This window comes from Rhincodon typus, chromosome 1 (genome assembly GCF_021869965.1).
Source record: "Rhincodon typus isolate 14 chromosome 1, sRhiTyp1.1, whole genome shotgun sequence".
NCBI lineage: Eukaryota > Metazoa > Chordata > Chondrichthyes > Orectolobiformes > Rhincodontidae > Rhincodon > Rhincodon typus.
Window position 1 is genome coordinate 23,360,601 of NC_063332.1, and position 22,713 is coordinate 23,383,313.

Consider the following 22,713-nt stretch of genomic DNA (forward strand, 5'->3'; position numbering starts at 1 on the left):
ATAGTAAGCAATGGATGTACAGATCAAAAAGGCTTAGACAGATTACAGGTTACACTGCACAAGATGTGTGCTCGGCGAGATCAACATTAACAAGATTAGCGTTACTTGAGGCTAGAAAATCCATTCATCAGTCTGATAATGGCCGGGAAGAAGCTGTTCCTGAACCTGCTAGTGTGTGTGTTCAGGATTCTGTATCCTCTGCCTGACAGAAGAGGTTGTAGGAGATCATTACCAGGGTGCGATGGGTATTTGATGATGTTGGCAGCCGTTCTGTGGCAGCGAGCTGGGAAAATGGAGTCCATGGATACAAGGTTGGTTTCCATGATGGCCTGAGCTGTGCACGCCACTGTCTGTAGTTTCTTATGGTCCTGGGCAGAGCAGTTGCCATACCAGGCCATTATGCACCAGACAGTACGCTTTCAATGGTGCATCTGTCGAAGTTGATGAAGGACCTAATGGACATGCCAAATTTTCCGAGCTGCCTGAGGAAAAAGAGGTGTTGTTATGCCTTGACTGTCGAATCTACTTGGGGAAACCAAGACAGGTCATCGGTTATTGTCACTCCGAGGAACTTGATGCTCTCCACCCTCAATCTCGGGTTCGTTGATGTAGATGGGGGCGTGTTCTCCTCCTTTCTTAAGTCAATGATCAGTTATTTTGTTTTGCCAATGTTGAGACAGATTGTTTTCATTGCACCATGTCACCAAGCCCTCTATCTCCCTTCTGTAATTTTGACTCGTCGCTAGATATCCACCCCACTACAGTGGTGTCATCAGCGAACTTGTAGATGGTGTTTGTTTGGAACTTGGCAACACAGTTGTGGGTGTACAGGGAGTAGAGAAGGGGGCTGAGGACGCATCGTTGGGGGAGCTGCAGTGTTGTGTTGTTGTGGAGGCAGTGCAGTTACCTATCTTCATTGATAGCCTGTGGGTCAGAAAGCTGCAGAGGATCCAGTTGCAGAGGGTGAAGGCGAGACCAAGGTTACACCGTTTTGAGATCAGTCTGTAGGGGATAATGGTGTTGAAGGCGGAGCTGTAGTCAACAAGCAGGAGGCTGACATAGGTGTCTTTGTCCAGATACTCCAGGGAGGAGAGCTGGGGCTCGGGATATGGCATCCTCTGTGGACCTGTTACATCGGTAGGCAAATTGTAGGGGATCAAGGCGGCGGGCTGGGAGACTGCAGTTGATGTGGGCCATTACCAGCCTCTCGAAGCCCTTCATGATTGAGGTCAGAGCCACTGGGCGATAAAAGGGCATGTTGCACGTGCTTTCTTGGGTATGGGAATGATGGTGGCCTTCTTGAAGCAGGTGGGGACTTTGGCTTGTAGGAGGAAAGAGTTGGAGATGTCAGTCAATACCTCCGCCAGTTGGTCCACACAGGATCTGAGTGCTTGGGAGGGGACACCATCCAGACCCGTCACTTGCCTTGGGTTGACTCCCAGGAAGACCGATCTTGCATCTGGAGCGGTGACAGAGGGGAACAGGTGTGTCTGGGGCTGTCAGGGCAGGCATGACCGTGCCGCTGGCATTCTGCTCAAACCGAGCATAGAAAACATTGAGCGCGTCAGGGAGGGATGTGTCTTTGTCCGCTATCTTGCACTGTTTCATTTTGTATCCCATAATCTCATTTAGGCCTTGCAAAAGGCAGCAGGAGTCTGTTTGGTAGGTTTGGGTCTCTAGCTTGGTCCGGTACTGCCTCTTGGCATCCCTGATGGCTTTGCGGAGGTCATATCTGGATTTTCTGTGTTGGTCCGGGTCACTCGACTTGAAAGCTGCACATCAGGTCTTCAGTTGGTAGTAGATTTCCTGGTTTATTCAAAGTTTACAGTTGGGCAACACTCGGATTGACTTCTTTGGTATGCCGTCCTCCACACATTTGCTAATGAAGTCCATGACTGTAGTGGCATACTCGTCTAGGTTTTCCGCTGAACTCTTGATCACGGTGCAGTCCATCGATTCCAAACAGTCCCGGAGACGGTCTTCCACTGCCCTGGACCAGTATTGTACTACTTTTTGTGAAGTGCCATGGTTGCATTTTCTGAAGTGTGAGCATCTTTAGTATGCATCTTTGCTTGTGTAACAGTGGTCCAGAATGTTCGGCACCTGGTGGGGCAGGAGATGTGTTGGTACTTTGCCATCACTCACTTGAGGTTGGCTTGGTTGAAATCACTGGCCGCATGAATAGGGCCTGGGGGAATTTTGTCTGTAGGGTATTTATGGCAGTGTAAATCTTTTCTAGGGCATTCTTCACATCCGCACGGAATGGTATGTAGACTGCTGTCAGGATGTGAATTCACGTCGTAGGTAGTAGGGACGGCATTTTACTTTGGACTATGCATGTGCTGTTTCAAGAAACTCTCTTGGATTCATGTAAATTCTGCCCTGTCTAACCACTTGCTCTAATGAAGACACAGACAAACTTGGATATTTGAAATCGCCCACTGTGACAACCCTGTTGTTGCATCTTTCCATAATCTACCCATATATTTGTTCATCAATGTCTCGGTAGCTGTTGGGTGGCCTATAGTGTATAATCCCATCAGAGTGATTGCACTCTTCGTATTTTTGAGCTCTACCCATACTGCTTCAGTGGATGAGCTCTCAAGTGTGTCCTCCCTGAGTGCAAATGTAACATTTTCCCTGATTAGTAATGCAACTCTTCCCCCTCTTTCACCTCCCTCTCTATCTCATCTAAAACAATGAGACCTGGAACATTGAGCAGCTAGTTCTGTCCCCCCACCTCCCAACCAAAATTTGGTTTGAGATTGAGTTCAAAAGTAGGCATGACTTACTGCAGTTGTACAGGGCCTTGGTGAGACTACACCTGGAGTGTTGCATGCAGTTTTGAGGTCTCTATCCAAGAAAGGGTATACAGGAGTGCAGCAGAGGTTCACTAGTCTCATTGCAAGGATGGCAGAACTGTCCTATGAGGAGATTGGTTTGACTGGGCCTGTGGTCATCACAGTTTAGAAAGCTGAGAGGGTATCTGATGAAATGTATAAAACGTTAACCGAGTTGGACAGTCTAGATGCAGGGAGGATGTTTTCCCTGGTTGTGGAGTCTGGAATCAGGGATCACAGTCTCAGGAAATAGTTGAGAAACTGCAAAGGCAAAAAAAAACCTTGATGGAAGTTAAGTGTAGGCCTTCTGGCAGGATGTTGGCACAGAAAATAAATCGGGTGATAGAAAAGATATGGAAGAAAGGCACCATTACAATAATCACAGGGACTTCAGATCTGCTACCAACCTAATTTTCCCAGGCCACCTGCATACTGAAGAAAAGGGTTTTTTAGGAACAGCTTGTGGTAGAGCCCTCTAGGGAACATGCAGGTCTGGATTTCATGAGGTGCAATGAGGTAGACTTGATTAGGGAGCTTAAGATGGAGTAACCCAAAGGGGCAGTGACCATAATATAATAGAATTTGTCCTGCAGTTTAAGAGGAAAAAGCTGGAATCTGATTTAATAGTATTACCATTAAGTAAAGGTAACTACAAAGACTTGAGGGAGGAGTTGACCAGAGTTGATTGGAAGGGGAGCTTAGCAGAGAAGGCAGTGAAACTGCAATGGCAGGAATTTCTGGGGGTAATTCAAAGACATGGCAGAAATTCATCCCAAGGAAGAAAAAAAACATATCAAGGGAAGGAGGAGGCAACCGTGGCTGACAAGTGAAGTCAGGGACAGCATAATAGCAAAAGAAAAAGCATAGTGTGATGAAGCTTAGTGGGAAGTCTTTAAAAGTCAAAGGATACGTTTCTTAACAAAAGTAAGAGTGGACATTGGTCTGCTGAAAATTAGGCTGGAAAAGTATAAAGGGGAACCAATAAATGGCAAAGGAATTGATAGATACTTTGCATCACAATCACAGTGGGAAAACCCCAGCAACATACTAGAACTTAATGGTAGGCAGGCATCAGAGGTGAGTGTGATGGTCATCACTAAGGAGAATGTGCTGAGGAAGCTGAAAGGTCTGAAGGTGGATAAATCACCTGAACCCGTTGAACTACACCCCAGAGTTCTGAAGGAGATAGCTGAGGAGATTGTGGAGGCATTGGTGGTGATCTTCCTGGAGTCGGAGGGTTTTGGAGGACTGGAAAATAGCTAATGTAACATCCCTATTAAGAAGGGAGGGAGGCAGAAGACAGCAAATGGTAGACGAGTTAAACAGACCTCAGTCAGTCATTGGTAAAATTTTAGTGTCCATTATTAAGGATGACATTGCAGAATACTTGGAACCAGTTCTGAGAAAGGGTCACCGGACCCAAAACGTTAACTGTTTTTTCCTTCACAGATGCTGCCAGACTTGCTGAGCTGTTCCTGATTTACAGCATCTGCAGTTCTTTGAGTTTTTGTTGGGGATGAAAAGGGGTTGTTTTCAGGATGGCAGCTGGTGACAAGTGGGAGCTCCACAGGGGTCTATATTGGGACCACAACTAGCCATGTTAGGACAACAACTATCTGGACAAAAGAACTGAGAGCATTGTTGCTAAGATAACACAAAGGTAGTTGGTGGGACAGATAGTGTTGAGGAAGTGAGAAAGTTGCAGAAGGACTTGGACAGGCTAGGAAAGTAGGCAAAGAAGTGGCAGATGGAATACCATGTGGGGAAAATGAGGTTATGCACTTTGGTAGGAAGAATAGAGGCAGAGATTATTTTCAAAGTAAGCAAAGGCTTTGGAAATCTGGACCATCGAGGAATTTGGGAGTCCTAGTTCAGGATTCTCTGAAGGTTAACATGCAGGTTCAGTTGGCAGTTAAGAAAAGAAATGCCATGTTCACATTCATTTTAAGACGGCTGGAATACAAGAACAGAGATGTGTACTGCTGAAGCTATAAAATTTGTGAGCAGCTTTGAGCTCTCTATCTAAAGAAGCATGTGTTGCCATTGGTGGGAGTCAAGAAGAGATGTACAAAAATGACCCTGGAGACGAAAAGCTTGTCACATGAGCAGTTGAGGATTCTAAGTCTGTACTCTGAGTTAAGAAAGATAAGGTGGGATTCAATTGAAACTTAGAATACTGAGAGGCCTGGACAGAGTGGATGTGGAGAAGATATTTTCAATAGTGGGAGAGACTAGTACCCAAGGGCACAGTCTCAGAGTGAAGGGATAACGATGTAGAACTGAGATGAGGAATTCTTTCAGCCAGAGGATGGTGAATCTGTAGAACTCACTGCCACAGAAGGCTGTGTAGTCAGAGTCATTGAGTGTATTTAAGACCGATTACTTAGAGGATCAAGGGTTGTGAGAAGATGGCAGGAGAATCGGGTGAAGAAACATCCGCCATGATCGAACAGCGGAGCAGACACAATGGGCTGAATGCCTAATTCTGCTTGCATATCTTAGGGTTTAAAGCCAAGAGTGCAAAATTACTGGTTCTGCCTCACCCAAAATAAAACTTGAGTAAGGATGTCAATGCTTTGGAGCGAGTAAAAGAAAAAAATTCTAGAATGGTATTGGAGATGAACCCCAGATATGTGGAAAGACTAGACCAGCTAAGATTGCTCTAATAAAAATCAAAAGAACTGCGGATACTGTAAATCAGAAACAAAAACAAAAACAAAAATTGCTGGAAAAGCTCAGCAGTTCTGGCAACATCTGTGAAGAAAGATCAGAATTAATGTTTCAAGTTCAGTGACTGTTCCTCAGACCCTTCTGTTTCTAAACTTGCTGTACTTAGTGTAAAGAAGTTAAAACAGGACGTAAATGAGGTGTTTAAAATTACATTGCTTAACTGAGTACATCTGGTGTTCACATTGGCAGATACTTCAGTAACCTAAGAGTGCAGATTTAAATAACAAAATCTAAGCAGGAAAAGGGTGTTTTCTTGTATGCTGTGACCTGGACTGCACTGTGAAAAGTTGGTGGAGGAAATTCAATTCTGAAAATTTTTCAAAACAGAATTAGGGATATACTGTACTGAGAGGGAGGTGAAGAAAGAACTTTTGGGGAAAATTCAGGGACCGTGAGTAATTGGGTAGGCATTTCAAAGAGCTAGCAGAAACATGGTCATAATGCGCTCCTGTGCTGGGTCTGATTCTGTGGTGATTTGCTACATTGCTGAGTGACAGATTAATCTAACACTGCCTCTTAAGTTTCCACTTGCTTAAGCTTTCAAAGCGTGCACAACAGCCATGAATTGCTGCTTGTTGTTTTTCCTGTCAGAAGAGATCCTGGGTTCCAGTCTGGCAGGGAGCTACTCTTGCCACCAAAAACACAGAATCAATCAAAGGGACATTGGTGTTCTTATTTACAAAAAGGCTTATAAGAAGTCACTGAAGGTTAACATGCAGGTACAGCAAGCTATTAGGAAAGTGAATGGTATGTTAGCCTTTATTGCAAGATTCGCGATATTTGTTCTGGGGATAGGGGGACTGTTCTAAGAGTTTGGCCAAACTTGGCCTTATTCTGTAGAGCTTTGAAGAATCAGAGGTGATTGTCTTGTAATTCTTAAATACTTGGAGGACAAGACAATGCACATCAGGGAAGATGTTTCCCCTGGTTGCCGAGCTGAGAACTAGAGGGTGCAACTTAATAATGAGTATGTCATTTGGGACCGAGGAGAGGGATAATGTTTTTTAGAACTCTGGGTTGTGAACCTTTGGAATTCTTGAAGGGCTGTGAAAGCTCAGCCTTTGACAGTGTTTAAAGATCAATTGATCGATCTCTGATAGTGGCATACAGGGTTATGGTGGTGGGATTGGTAAAAAACATGGAGTATTTAATCAGCCATGATTGTATTGAGTGGTGTGGCGGGCTGTGAAGACAGAATGGCCTACTCCTGTCCTATGTTGCTAAGCATATCACCATCTCTGATAAAATCAGAAGCAAAAATTGTCAGAGGATAGAATTTTTTAAATTCATTTCAGGAATGTGGGTGTCACTGGCTGGCCAACATTTGCTGTCCATCCTTAGTTGCCCTTGAAAAGGTAGTGGTGAGCTGCCGCCTTGACCCTTTGCTGTGGAACTGTTGAGAGTTGAATCAAAATGCTGTTAGCATCAATTGTAACCCAGGATCTCTTTCTTTTAGAAATAAAAAAACAAGCAGCAGTTCATTGTTGTCAAGTGCATACTTTGAAAGTTGAAGTGACAAAGCAAAACCTACAAAATAAACAGGATTACAATTTCCTTTGACCATATCTATGAAAATTGTGTCCAGACAAATTGAGCACTTCATTAAATTTCCACCATTTCACAGTAGAACTTTATAAATCGACATGAATATGCTCCCAGATGTTAGGTTTCTGTAGCAACCAAAACTTCACTGTATTTTAGTGTCATGGGTGTAAATGGATGATTTAAAAAGTGAGATTATCATAATCATGCTGAGCAGTTAGAATTACTGACATTTAAATAAAAACTCATCGAGCAATATTGTACATTTCATAGGGTGCCATTGTTTTAGCAATAATATGAAAATAATGTGCCATGGATTGCAAGAGTGTAATTTGAAAGTTTAAACAATTTAAAAACTGGTTTTCATATGAGTGGATCTGGCTGTGTAAGTAGATAGTTGAAATTAAGTTCTATAGAATTAACTCAATGTCATCCATTTCAGCTCATGCTGAGCACGCCATAGCCCATATGGTACTGAGAGCAGCAAATCGTTGAAGTTGTTAGACTTGAACAGGGGTCACAGTCTGAAGCCATTTAGAACTAAAGAGAAATTCCTCAGCCAATGAGTGGTGAACCTGTGGAATTTTGTGCTATAGAAAGAAGTTGAAACCAAAACATTAAATGTTTTCAAGGAAGATATTTAAATATAGTTTTTAGAGCTAAAGATATAGGGAGAAAGCAGGAACAGGATACAGTGTTGGATAATCAGTCATGATCGCACTGAATGTGAAACAGGATTGAATTTCCTGCACCTACTTTTGATGTTTCTGTCAGGTTTTGAATGTCAAGTTAATGCTAGAAGTGCCCTGAACAGGATTTCTGGGTCCTGTGAGAGCAGGGTATGCAGGTATATCTCCTCTGTCAATCTGAATTTTTAATGAGCAGCCCAGAGTTTGAACTTGGGAAATAGCGTTAAACTATTTTAACGGCAAATGAAATGCCGTGAGCAAAACTAAGAGGGAATGACGAAAATTTAATGGAAGAAAATCTCTAACAATAATTAAAAGCTGAAGGAAAATTTATTCCATATTTGCAAAGTTGTTTATAGTTTGGCTTTATAATGTCATAAGGTTATTTAGTTAAATGGGCCAGCAATTTTTCTAGCATGTTTTGTCCATACCCAAGACATCAGCAGGCTTATCATGCTGCTCACTATTTTTGAACAGGGAATCCTACTGTAAGAATTTGTGGCACGGCGTATGGAGGAGTGGCACGTTATTGGACTCGCTGTCCTTGCATCAAACTCTAGCCTTTGTTATACCAGCCTCTTTTGGCACTTGTGAGGTTTTATGCAGATTATCATGTGACCTGTCTTTCAATGGGTTCTTTTTTGTTGACAGAGCTGCCTGGAGTTCAGTTTGAGGATTCAGGAATTCATTGAGCTTATCCGACAAAATAAGAGACTGGAAGCAGTCAGGTACATTGTAAGGTTACCATTTGCTGTTAAGATGAGAAATACACAAGCTATATTGTCTTAAATTCATTTCTATTGTTTCCAATTTGGTCGATGTAACTGCATCACTAATTTTGTATTGGTATTAATTTGAACTTGTGAAGTGTACACTGCACTATTACTATAATTGACTGCCGTTATTGTCTGTATAAAATGCTGATAATCTATGATTTTGAGAATTTATTTTCAAGCTGATGTTTAACATTTTTAAGGCCATTTAACTATTTTAGAGACACCAAAGAATGAAGATCAATGAGCAGCTAACAAGTCTTGTACACCAGTTGCTGAAAGAACATGTGCAAGTGCAGCAGGCACTCTGCTATGAAGGCCAACCTACAGTTTACCTTCATAGCAAGAGGATTTGAGTAGAGGAACAAGGACTACTTGCTGTGATTAGGCAAGGAATTGGTGAGGCCATATCTGGAATATTCTGTGCAGTTTTGGTGTTCGTCTGAGGAAGGTTGAACAAAGAAAATTACAGCACAGGAACACGGCCTCCAGTCCTCCAAGCCTGCACTGACATGCTGCCCATCACAACTTAAAACCCCCTACCCTTCCGGGAACCGTATCCCCCTCTCCCCATCCTATTCATGTGTTTGTCAAGACGCCCTTTAAAAATCACTATAGTATCTGCTTCCACCACCCCTTCCAGGAGTGAGTTCCAGGCACTGACTACCGTTTGTGTAACAAAAAAAAAACTTACTCGTACATTACCTTTAAACCTTGCCCCTCACACCTTAAACCTATGCCCCCTGGTAACTGACTCTTCCACCCTGGGAAAAAGCTTCCGACTGTCCGCTCTGTCCATGCCCTTCATAATCTTGTAGACCTCTAGCAGGTCGCCCCTCAACCTCTGTCATTCCAGTGAAAACAACCCAAGTTTCTCCAACCTCTCCTCATAGCTAATGTTTTCCATACCAGGCAACATCTGGTAAATCTTTTCTGTACCCTCTCCCAAGCTACCACACCCTTCTGGTAGTGTGGTGATCAGAATTGAACACAATGTTCCAAATGCGGCCTAACTAAGGTTCTGTAAATTTGCAACATTACCTGCCATTTTATAAACTCGGTGCCCCAGACAATGAAGACAAGCATGCCGTATGCCTTGTTGACTACCTTCTCCACCTGCGCTGCCATTTTCAGTGACCCGTGTACCTGTACACCCAGATCCCTCTGCCTATCAGTATTCTTAAGGGTTCTGCCATTTACTGTATATTTTCCATCTGGATTAAACCTTCCAAAATGTGTTACCTCACATTTTTCTGGATTAAACTCCATCTGCCATCTCTCTGCCCAAGTCACCAACCAATCGACATCCTGCTGTATCCTCTGACGATGCTCATTGTTATCCATAATTCCACCAACCTTTAGTCATCCGCAAACTTAGTAATCAAACCAGTTACATTTTCCTCCAAATCATTTATATATAGTAAAAATATCAAAGGTCCCAACACTGATCCCTGAGGAACGCTACTAGTCATAGCCCTCCATTCAGCAATGCACCCTTCCACTGCTACCCTCTGTCTTCTATAACCGAGCCAGTTTTTATCCATCTTGCAAAATCACCTCTGACCCTGTGCGACTTTACCTTCTGTATCAGCCTGCCATGAGGGACCTTGTCAAAGGCCTTACTGAAGTCCATGTAGTCAGCATCCACTGTCCTACCCTCATCGATGATCTTCGTCACTGCCTCAAAAAACTCAATCAAGTTAATGAGACGCAACCTTGCCTTCACAAAACCACGTTACCTCTTGCTAATACGCCCACTTATTTCCAAATGGGAGTAAATCCTGTCTAGAAGAATCCTCTCCAATAATTTCCCTACCACTTGGGTAAGGCTCATTAGCCTGTAATTAGCTGGATTATCACTGCCATCCTTCTTAAAGGAACAACATTGGCTGTTCTCATATCCTCTGGGGCATGCCCCGTAGCCAGTGAGGATACAAAGATTTCCCTCAAGGCCCCAGCAATTTCCTCCCTTTCCCCTCTCATTATTCTGGGATGTATTGCATCAGGGCCTGGGACTTGTCTACCTTAATGTTTTCAAGACCCCCAATACCACCTCCATTTTGATCTCCACATGACCCAAACTATCTACACACCCTTCCCCAGACTTCTCATCCACCAAGTCCTTCTCTGTGGTGAATACTGACGCAACGTGCTCATTTAATACCTCGCCCGTTTCCTCTGGCTCCACGCATAAATTCCCTTCCCTGTCCTTGAGTGGGCCAACCTTCTCCCTGGCTACCGTCTTGCTCTTTATATAGGTATAAAAAAGCCTTGGGATTTTCCTTAATCCTGTTGGCCAATGACTTTTCATGATCCCTGTTAGGATGTTCTCGCTACAGACCAAGTTTTTAGCAAAGGTTTACAAAATTGATTCCTCTGATGGCAGGACAGATATTTGAGGACCGTTTTAGTATTGTATTCACTGGAATTCAGAAGAATGAGGAGAGAATTTTATAGAAACCTAAAATTCTAACATGGCTAGGCAGGTTAGGTACAGAAAGGATGTTCCTGATGGTGGATGAGCCCTGAAGAGGGGTCATAGTTTAAGGATAAGGGGCAGGCCTTTTAGAACCGAGATGAATAGAACTTTCTTCACCCAGACAGTGGTGAGCTTGTGGAATTCAGTACCATAATGAGTGTTTGAAGCTGAAAATTTGTGCTTTCAAAGGACGAGGTAGGTATAGCTCGTGTCTAAAGGAATCAAGGGATATGGGAGTTGGGGGGATGGGTGGGTTTAGAATATTGAGCTCAGTGATCAACCGTGATCATATTGAATGGTGGAGCAGTGTTGCGGAGTCGAATGGCCTACTGCTGCTCCTGTGTTCTGTTTCTGTGCAAATCCTTAGTCTGTCTGTGAAGACAAAGTTAATATTTCATCAGAACTGGGATTAAATGCATTTGTTTATACTGCAAATAAGTTGTAATAATGCCTGAAAAAAATGGTGCTTTAAAAAAGATTCACTGTTTAGATTTATTGATTAGATTATGACCTATTCATGCTTTGTTTCTTTAGAGAGCTAGTCTCTGTGTATATGATTAAACTTTTCATTCTTCAGTGTCTTCTCTTTTCCATTTTCCACTTCTCAAATTCCGCAGTGTTATATTCAAAGCTGTCTGTGGCCACAATTCCAGAATTGTCAGATGCATTTATGCCTTTCTCCCCAATTTTTTTGGTAAACCCAAATTAGCATCCACCCCATTTCCCCCACAGATACAGATATAATGCGCAAGTGTTGCTTGGTTTGTTCATAACCTTTTCAAGGGTTTTGATTTTGTAAAACAATCTTAATTTTGCAATATTTTAATACTTTACAGAATTTGTTGTACACTTATCTAATATTTGAGTTTGTGTTTTTATGTTGTCTTTGTTTTCTTGATGCCCTAAGAATTTCTTTCCCTTTGATATTCTGAACTTGTACAACTGTTGCATGTTTCGGTGTTATATATATATATACACACACACGAGTTCTTGTTACCATATCGTTACTTTCGACCAAAGCCAATGTCACAGAATTATGTGGCCACGTAATTACTTTCTGCTGCCGGACCTAATGAATTTCAATGTCATGAGTAGCAGTGCATTATTGTAAGTCCTCATGAGACGCCGTGATATCCAAGCTGAGGCCATGTGTGTTCTGAATAAGTCATGTCAGTTTTCAAGAAACATGAGCAGTAAAATATTTCATTAATGTACTGCTTTAGTAGTAAATGGTGGTAACGAGCATTATAGTTCACATTTTGTTAGCCTTTAAATTTTCATGAATTGCTTAACCTGTAGCATTATAATTTGCTACATTTGAATGCATGGTAATTATTTTTTGAATAGCTGAGCTGTTTCAGCATTCTTGTAGTCAATGGATCAATTGCAATACGTGTTTAGTGAGCCACAATAATTAGTCGATTTATCAGTCACAAGAAAGAGTCATCCTGAGAAAGCTCAGATTTTGCTATTTTAAGCTCCCTGCCATGCAACATTGTTATAACGTTGACACAAAAGCTTGGGAGAAATAATGCGTAACTGTTGCATAATATAAGGTGTAATGGTGATGAATCTGTGATGGTGATTATGACAACTTCATCCATTTGTTGTTAAAAACCCATCTGGTTCACCACCATTCTTTAGGGAAGGAAAACTGCCATCTTTACCTGGCCTGCTTATGATTCCAGATTGGGAGCAATTTTTTTTGTTTGCTTATTCATTCATGGAATGTGGGTGTCACTGGCTAGCTTAGCATTTATTGCCAAACCATAGCTCCCATTGCCTTCAACTGCAGTCTGTGTGTTGTAGGAAGACCCACGATGCAGTCAGAGATATTTCCGGACTTCGACCCAACAATACGAAAGGAATGAAAGTGTATTTCCGAGTCCAAATGTTGAGTGATTTGGAAGGGATCTTACAGGTGGTATTGTTGTTCTGTGTATGTTGAAATGTGTTTGACTGTGAACTGCTCATTTCAAAGGTAGTTGGGGTTAAGAAGCAAATGATGACCTTGCCGGTGATGCCACCTCCCATAAAAGAATAAAGAGAACAAGTCGCAGACGAGAGGCATAGTTATCATAGATTTAGGGTATCTGACCTTGTACGATCAAAAAAGCAAGTACCATATGAATTAGGAACCAGCGTAGGCCATTCAACTCCTTGAATTTACTCTGCCAATTTATCATGGCTGGTCTGATGGTAACTGCAAAGCTTTCATTTCATTGCTGAACAAGCATCTATTTTTCTAAGCCTTATAAATTCAAAGATTCTGCTTCTATAATCTTTTTCAGGAAGAGAGATCCAAAGACCCATCACCCTGTAAGGAATTCACCTATTCTCTGATTTATTTGGGTGCCATCTGATTTTTAAACAGTAACCCCTAGATCTAGATTATCCCATAAGAGGATGCATGTTTTCTTCGATCCTGCAAGACCCCTCAGGATTTCATTCAAGTTGCTTCTTTCTTTTCAGAACACAAGTGAATGTAATTCTCGCCTGTCCAACCTTTCGTCAAAAGGCAATCCACTCGTTCAGCTGAAACCTGAAAGAACAGTGGATTCTGTAAATCAGGAACAAAAACTGAAGATGCTGGAAAAGCTCACCAGGTCTGGCAGCATCCGTCAAGAAAAAGTCAGAGTTAGCTTTGTTCTGAGGAAGGGTCACCGGACCCAAAATATTAACTCTGACTGTTTCTTCACAGATGCTGCCAGACCTACTGAGCTTTCCAGCAACTTCTGTTTTTGTTCCACTCTTTCAGCTACGAGTTTAGTAAACGTTCTCTAAACTACCTCCAATGCCTTTATGTCCTTCCTTTGACAAACTGAGCAAAGCTGTACACAGTATTCCAGATGTGGACTTCCCTGCATGCTGTATAACTAAGGCACACCTCTGGATGTTTGTATTTATTTCCCTTCAAGATTAATTATAACATTCTGTTAGCACATCTAATTAATAGCAGTACCTGCATGCTAACTTTGTGATTCATCCACAAGAAAATGCAAACCTATCTGCACTTCAGAGTTTTGCAATCTCTCACCATTTAGATAATTTTTTTTATTCTTTGTCAAAATGGACAATTTCATATTTTGCAGCATTATGCTCAATTTGCCACCTATTTGCCCACTTTTTTTTCTTGATTCCACATCTTCACAACTTAGTCTTCTACCTACCTGTCTTTTGTTGACAGCAAGTTTAGCAACTGTACCCTGAGATCCTTCATCAAAGTTACTTTATATAAAACGTTCAAGTCCCAGCACAAACTCCTGTGGCAAGCCACTCCTTACATCTTTGCAGCTTGTAAAAGCTCATTTAGAGTTATACAGCATGGAAACAGACCCTTTGGTCCAATTTGCCCACGCTGACTAGATGTCCCAATCTGACCAGTCCCATTTGCCAGTATTTGACCCATAGCCCTCTAAACCCTTCCTATTCATAGACACATTCAGATGCCTTTTAAATGTAATTGTACCGGCCTTCAACAATTCTTCTGGCAGGTTGTTCCATACATGCACCACCCTCTTTCTGAAAATGTTGCCCCTCAAGTCCCTTTTAAATTGTTCCCCTCTCACCTTAAACCTATGCCGTGTAGTTTTGGACTCGCCCACCTAGGAAAAAGACGTTGGCTGTTCACCTTTATCCATGGCTCATGATTCTATAAATCTCTATAAGGCCACCTTTTAGCCTAAGCACCAGAGAAAAAAGCCCCAGCCTATTCGGCCTATTCCTTGAACTCAAACCCTCCAGTCCCAGCAACATCCTTGTAAATCTTTTCTGCACCCTTTCTAGTTTAACAACATCTTTCCTATAGCACAGAGACCCGAATTGAATACTTTTAAAAGTGGCCTCATCAACACAATGTACAGCCGCAACATGACATCCCAACTCCTACACTCGACGTTTATGCCTGCTAGTTACTACTTGTTAGCCTTCAACCTTCTATATTGGCCAACTTGCTACCCTCCACACCACAAGCTTTTATTTTGTTCAATAACTATAGTACCTTATCAAATGCTTTGAAGAAAGTAAATCCACTGTCCCTCTTTAGCTGCAGCACTCGAAATCCAATCTGCCTGTCACAAGGCAAACCATCAATATTTTTTGTTAATTCCTGGGGCATTGGTGTCATTAGATCAGCCAGCATTTATTGCCCATCCCTATTCGCCCAGAGGAGCAGTTAAGAATCAACCATATTGCTGTGGATCTGAAGTTACATGCCAGACTAGGTAAGGATGGCAGATTTCCTTCCTTCCTTTTAAAGGACATGAGTGAACCTGATGGATTTTTCCTGACAATCAGCAGTGGTTTTATGGTCATCATTAGACTCTTATTGCTGGATTATTATTGCATTCAAATTCCACCATCTATCAGTTCTGCTTCCTCCACCCCACCTTCTCCAAGCTCATTAGTCAAGAAATGATAGCTTGGACTTGGCCTCAACAGTGAGGCAAGGGTACTTGCGAAATCCCACATCGACAGGGGACACACAAATCTCTTTGTACAGAAAACAACAGAAATTGCTGGAAAAGCTCAGCAGGTCTGGCAACGTCTGTGGAGAGAAACCAGTTAATGTTTTGCTTCGAATGACTCTTCCTCAGAATTTGTAGAGGAAACTTGACCGATATTTGTGAGTGCTTAAACTGTTTTGCCAAAAAATCCAAAGAGGCTCATGGAGATAAAAATAATTATGCTTTAGCAGCATAAAAGACATCTTTTTATTTTTCTGTATTTTTAATTGTGGACTGACCTGAGATAAACTGCTTTAAACCCCAAGGATTGTGGAAACGATCACTGACATTTTGAAAGCAAGTTATCTGACACTATTGCTGTTTGTTCACATTGCTGTCTAGCTACTGATGAGCTGGAGCCCAGGGCTATGTCTGGGGATATGCAGATTCAGCTGACAATCAATAACTTGATTGGTTAGGGGAATCATGACCTACTATCAATGACAAAGACCTTCTGCCTGCCAACAACTGTGATTGCATCTCAGTTGACTGGCTGCTGGGTGTGAATATTTGGACAGATGTCATTGGACCTTCAGAAAGGAAAGTGCCACCCTTTCTCTGCAATTAAACAAAAATACACCTCAAGCCTCAAGCCAGTTTGTTTCATTTATCAGTTGCTGTGAACTGTGGCTTTGAGCCAGTAAATTAGAAACATTATAAGTGTTAAATCTTTATCTTTAGCAAAGACTGTGGGAATAGCGGGGGTTGATGTCTAGCATGCTACAGTGGTGAGGAGTAAGAGCTTACTGTCCTGGGACATTTTTCATTGTTCATGCCTTTCTTTAAAAAGATCCATTTCTAAAGGCCTTCTATCTAAAGGGTCAATAATCTCAAGCTTCCGAAGATGCTGCACTTGGTAGGCAGAAATGTGTACGTAAATTTGTGATTCATTGAGTAAAATGTTGCATCTATTTATGTAACAGTCTCTAACTGAACACTTGCTAATCACTGACCATTGAAACGAAGTGCTGGAGTTCCTTAATTTAAAAAAAAATCGTCTGGGTACAGACATGATTAATGGATGTATCTTTAAAACTATTTGCTCCAAGTATAAGAGCATGTGTTGAGACAAAAGCAACTGGGTGCAAGAGAAAGCATACCTGCTGAAGTCAAACACTGCTTGAAATGGTATGCTGAAGAAAAATCTCAGGCAAAAATACCGCAGTGGATCTTGTGTATCTAATGTTACCCTAAGCTAAAAAGCACATGTACGAGCAATATTTGATTAATATATTCACCAAAAGCACTGAAGCCTGAATGTCAGACCATCTGGAAAGAAGATATTGGAATCTCTGCATAATGTAAATTGAACTGATGGCACAAAAAATGTCCATTGAAACGTTCCCAAATATACCAGTTCCTCTTGCTGAGCATTTATCCGTACTTCTTTCTTGCTGTGACTGTAAATGATTCTCTAAATTGATGACTCTCAGGTCTCCTGGCAAAAGGTTTTGTGCACTGGATCTTTAGAAGTATTCTGAGCATTTCATTATTGGCAGAAACTGATGTGCCACGACTGCATACTTTGAGGAAGAGAATAAGCATAAAACATAAAATTACCTGCTGTGTCTCACTGTGAAAATGAATGTGGAATGATCCCTATCTACGCCCATTTGCGTTTCTTGTTCTCTTTACACCTGTCCAATCTTTTGGCCACATCTGTCGCAAGTGTTAGTTGTTTAAAGAACTTCAGCTCTGGGTTGATGAGCTGGAGTCTGAGCTTACGTCACTGTGTCACATTGGTTGGGGAGAGGTGGAAGATACTTGAATGCTGTGTTTCCAGAGATAGTCACGTACCTTGGATTAGCTACTTGAAATTCAGTCATTGGTCAAGGACAGGAGGGTGTGACTGAGTGGGATCCAGGAGGTAGCACTGCAGCCCTTGTCCTTGTCTAACTAGATCAAGATTCTTGTTTCCTGTGTGGACAAGCGCAGGGACAATAGGAAGGATAAGCAAACTGATCATAACTGACTGTTGTACAGAGAACCATTTTAAGTGGCGGGAGAAAGGAGAAATCCGGGATGGGTCTGGATGGGATGTCTGAGGGTCAGTGTGGACTTGTTGGGTTGAAGTGCCCGTTTCCACACTGTAGGGATTCTATTATGATGATGAAATAGAGTCCTAATTGGGGGTGGTATAGTTAAGGTAATAGGCATGTTTTTCTGTAGCCAGAATTGGAAGCCCTGAAGGCTGTGTTGCCTCCCTGGTGCCAGAGTTGAGTATCAATGATACTGATAGAATAAGGAGAAAGAGGTTACACTGGGGGAATGAGCAACGAGGTGCTCAATTAAAAAGCAAGTCGCTAACTACCTGACTCATCAACTATTTTGGCACAGGGTCAATAAGATTGAAGTGGTAAATGCATGGCTCAAAGATTGGTGCAAGAGAAATGGATTTGAAATTATGGAACATTGGCATTAATGGGAAAGAGGGAGCTGTTCAATTGGAATGCGGTGCACCTGAATCATGCTAGGACCAAATGCTGGTAAACTGCATAATTAGGGCTATAGATGGGGCTTTAGAAGTGTAAGGAGATGGTAAGAATGCAGGTTAGTGACGACGCTCATTGTTACCAGAAAATTCAAGGAAGGGACAGAGCATGTGAACGTTATACTGTACCAAGCAATGGTGCAAGAGTAGGCAAAATTGATAAGAGCACAAATGTAAGCATTTTGTGTGTAGCATTCAGAATAAAATGAATGAGTTGTTAGTGCAAATAGAATCAAATGGGTCTGATTTGATGGTGATTTAGTGAGTTGTGATTGTACAGTAGACAGGTCTAGGTGTTTAAGAATCAAGGGTACTTGGTACTTCAGAAGGATAGACAGAAAGGAAAAGGAGGTGGTGGAGCTTTGTTAGTAAAGGATAGGATGAATGCATAATGAAAAATTATTTTGGCATTGATCAAGTTGTAGGATGAGTCTGGATAGAAGTAAATAATGAGGATAAAGAAGTTCCTGGGTGGTTAATTTTTAACAGGTTAACAGTAGTTCCACAATAAGATACAGTATAAAGCAGGAAATACTGCGGTTTGCATGAAAGATAAGATAATAATCGTGGGTGATTAATGCCCTCAACGGAGAGTTCAAAGTGTTTCTAGGAGCAGTATGTTGGGAAACCAAACAAGTAGACTGTTTTGGATATAGTATTGTGGAATGAGAGGATTAATAAAAGATCCTGTAAAGATGAATGATCATAGCATGCTGGAATTTCAAATTCAGTTTGAGGATGAGAAATTTGAATTCCATACAAGTGCACAATAATTACATTGGCATGAGGACAGATTTGGCACTGAAGATGAAGAAAGAGTCAGTCTGGGTAAAAATAGGAAGTAGTGAGGGAAAGAAGTTCCTGTTGGGAATAATCTTTAGGTCCCCGACAGTAGTTCCACAGTGGAACACAGTATAAGCCAGCGGACTGAGCAGAAAGTACTGAGCAAACTATTGGCAGACAAGTCCCCACTGCGTAATAGCTGACGCCCTCGTATCTCAAGGGATTTGGCAACTGAGAATGTCGATGCATTGGTAGTAATATTCCGAAATTCCCCGGATTCTGGAAAAGTTCCAGTACATTGGAAAAATGCCAAAGTAATACCTTGTTCAAAAAGGGAGCAAGGCAGAAAGTAGGAAACTATCAAACAGTTAATTTAACATAGTTGTGAAATTGTTGGAATCAATTAAGGAAGTAATCGAACACTTGGAAGATCAAAACAAAATCCATATGGTTGCCAGTTTTTTTTCTTTTCATTAACAGGATGAGGATGTCACTGGCTAGGCAACATTTATTGCCCATCCCTAATTGTCAGAGGGCAGTTCAGAGTCAACCACATTGCTGTGGGTCTGGAGTCACATGTAGGCCAGACCAGGTAAGGATGGCAGTTTCCTTCCTTAAAGGATATTAGTGAACCAGGTGGGTTTTTCCGACAATCGATTCATGGTCATCTTCAGATTCTTAATTCCAGACATTTTATTAGATTCAAACCCTGGTCCCCAGAATGTTACCCGGGTCTCTGGATTAATAGTCCAGCGATAACACTACTGGGCCATTGCCTCCCCTGAATTTCCCCTGCCACACTAGTTGAAATCCTCCTATTGCACTAAAAGTCACAACCACTTCCATCTCGGGCAGCAGGTGTATGGGCACACCACCACTTGCAAGTTCCCTCCAAGCCACTCACTGTCCTGACTTGAAAACATATTGCCATTCTTTCGTTGTCTTTGGTCAAAATCCTGGAATTCCTTCACTAACGGCATTGTAGTTTCAACCTACATAGACTGCCCTAGTGCCAACAGGAAGTTCACCACCTTCTCAAAGGTGAAACAGTAGATGCTGGCCACGAGTAAATAAAACATCAGTTCCACCATGTAGATCAACCTGGCCATCCTGGTTTTTCCTATGACACTTACTTTACTTCTGCCTCCTCTTCAAGCACTCTTCATGCTTGCCTGTGTTCTGGATTTATCCGTGCCCCTGCCTATAAAATGCCCTTTCACTACCACTCGTACACTTTGCCTTTTTGAAGTGCAACGTGGAGGGTCAATCATGGTGCCACTGATCTGGCTTGACACTTTGTTATCTCAGATTCTCCAGCATCTGCAGTTCCTACTATCTTTGAAAATCATCTGGCTGCTGTTGTTGCTTTCCCCCGAGAGGCCATCTCCTCCTCCATCCCACCCAGCCCATTTGAAGACAATTGTAGATAAGAACAAAGAACAAAAAATTACAGTGCAGGAACAGGCCCTTTGGCCCTTCAAGCTTGTGCTGATCCAGATCCTTTATCTAAACCTGTTGCCTATTTTCCAAGGATCTGTATCCCTCTGCTCCCTGCCCATTCATGCATCTGTCTAGATAAATCTTAAATGATGCTATCGTGTCTGCCTCTACCACCTCTGCTGGCAACACGTTCCAGGCACCCACCACCCTCTGCGGAAAGAACTTTCCACGCATATCTCCCTTAAACTTTTCCCCTCTCACCTTGAAATCGTGACCCCTAGTAATGGAGCCCCCCACTCTGGGGGAGAAAGCTTCTTGCTATCCACCCTGACTATACCTCTCATGATTTTGTAGACCTCAATCAGGTCCCCCCTCAACCTCTGTCTTTCTAATGTAAATAATCCTAATCTACTGAACCTCTTTTCATAGCTAGCACCCTCCATACCAGGCAACATCCTGGTGAACCTCCTCTGCACCCTGTCCAAAGCTCCACATCCTTTTCGTAATGTGGCGACCAGAACTGTACGCAGTATTCCAAATGCTGTGGAACCAAAGTCCTATACAACTGCAACATGACCTGCCAACTCTTGTACTCAATGCCCCGTCCGATGAATGAAAGCATGCCGTATGCCTTCTTGACCACTCTATCCACCTGCGTTGCCACCTTCGGGGTACAATGGACCCGAACACCCAGGTCTCTCTGTGCATCAATTTTCCCCAGGGCTTTTCCATTTACCATATAGTTCTCTCTTGAATTGGATCTTTCAAAATGCATCACCTCACCTGGATTGAACTCCATCTGCCATTTCTCTGCCCAACTCCCTAGTGTATCTATATTCTGCATTCTCCAACAGTCCCCTTCACTATCTGCTACTCCACCAATCTTAGTGTCATCTGCAAACTTGCTCATCAGACCATCTACACCTTCCTCCAGATCATTTATGTTTATCACAAACAACAGTGGTCCCAACACTGATCCCTGTGGAACACCACTGGTCATAGTTCTCCATTTTGAGAAACTCCCTTCCACGACAACTCTCTGTCTCCTGTTGCCCAGCCAGTTCTCTATCCATCTAGCTAGTATACCCTGGACCCCATGCGACTTCACTTTCTACATCAGCCTACCATGGGGAACCTTATCAAATGCCTTACTGAAGTCCATGTATATGACATCTACAGCCCTTCCCTCCTCTATCAACTTCGTCACTTCCTCGAAGAATTCTATCAAGTTGGTAAGACATGACCTTCCCTGCACAAAACCATGCTGCCTATCACTAATAAGCCCATTTTCTTCCAAATGTAAATAGATCCTATCCCTCAGTATCTTCTCCAGCAGCTTCCCTACCCCTGACGTCAGGCTCACCTGCCTATAATTACCTGGTTTATCCTTGCTACCCTCCTTAAACAAGGGGACAACATAAGCAATTCTCCAGTTCTCCGGGACCTCACCCGTGCTCAAGGATGTTAAAATTTAAGGACCAAAGCATTGAAAACATTGCTTTCAATTAGTTGAAGTAAATAAGAGGTGAGGAGAAGCATTCAACCAGCGATTCGTTAGGGTTTGGAATGAATTGCCTAGAAATGTAGTAGAGTCAGGTTGAGTTGAGGCATTCAAGAGGGCAGTAGATTATTTAAATAGAAACAACATCCGAGGTTATAGGGAAAAAAACGGGCCCAGCACCACGTTAAATGAACCAATAAAGGCATGATGTGCTGAACAGACTCCACCTAACAATTGTGATTCTCTGCCAGTTGAAAGCTGCCTAAATGTAGCCATCAGTAGCACATCTAGACACAGGTTGTGGAGACTGGTCCGATCAAGAGTTCAAAACAGGGATAGGCAAAACTCAAGCTGACTGCTCTATACTGCAACAAGTTAGAAATAAAATTATCATCACCTCTATGACTTGCTTATTACTCTGGAGAAAAATGTTGCTGTTGACACCAAATGTTATTTCTGTGTTTGAAAGGTGCAGCATTTCAAGCCTCTCAGGACTTGGACATGTTTTGACCAATGATGCAAAATGACAAGCCTGTCAAGTTTCAGGTCAATAAAAGCAAAAAAGAACTTGAGATTGATTATGCAAACTACATTATTAGGGATAACCACACAAAGCCTCTACTTGTGCTTTGACTCACAGGTGAACAAATCCTAGTTTAAGGAACAGTGTCTTTTGAGCATTTTTACTGCCTTGCAACGTAGACCTATTCTTACTTTGTCCGTTTTTAAATTCTTGAGCATTGGGTCTTTCTCTCCCTTCGACTTGTCCTGTCAGTCAGCATGCTAGTATTGTTTCTATCTTGAGCGTTTCCCTGCTCCAACTTATCATTACTCAGTTCTTGTTCTCCTCATTTGACTTCCTACTGTCCCAGGTTTGAATTGCCTTCTGATTGTTCAGGAACTTGTGTTTATATGGCACAATTAATGTGAAACATCCTGA

At 42.2% G+C, this 22,713-nt stretch overlaps 1 protein-coding gene across 1 annotated transcript in view; it reads left to right on the forward strand.

Annotated features, from left to right (window-relative positions):
- maea (macrophage erythroblast attacher, E3 ubiquitin ligase) overlaps positions 1–22,713 on the forward strand; it is a 150,481-nt gene that overhangs the window by 89,493 nt on the left and 38,275 nt on the right. The window contains exon 5 of the mRNA XM_020528170.2: positions 8,453–8,529. Coding sequence (XP_020383759.1) covers positions 8,453–8,529 — 77 coding nt within the window. The remainder of the gene's footprint in view (positions 1–8,452; positions 8,530–22,713) is intronic.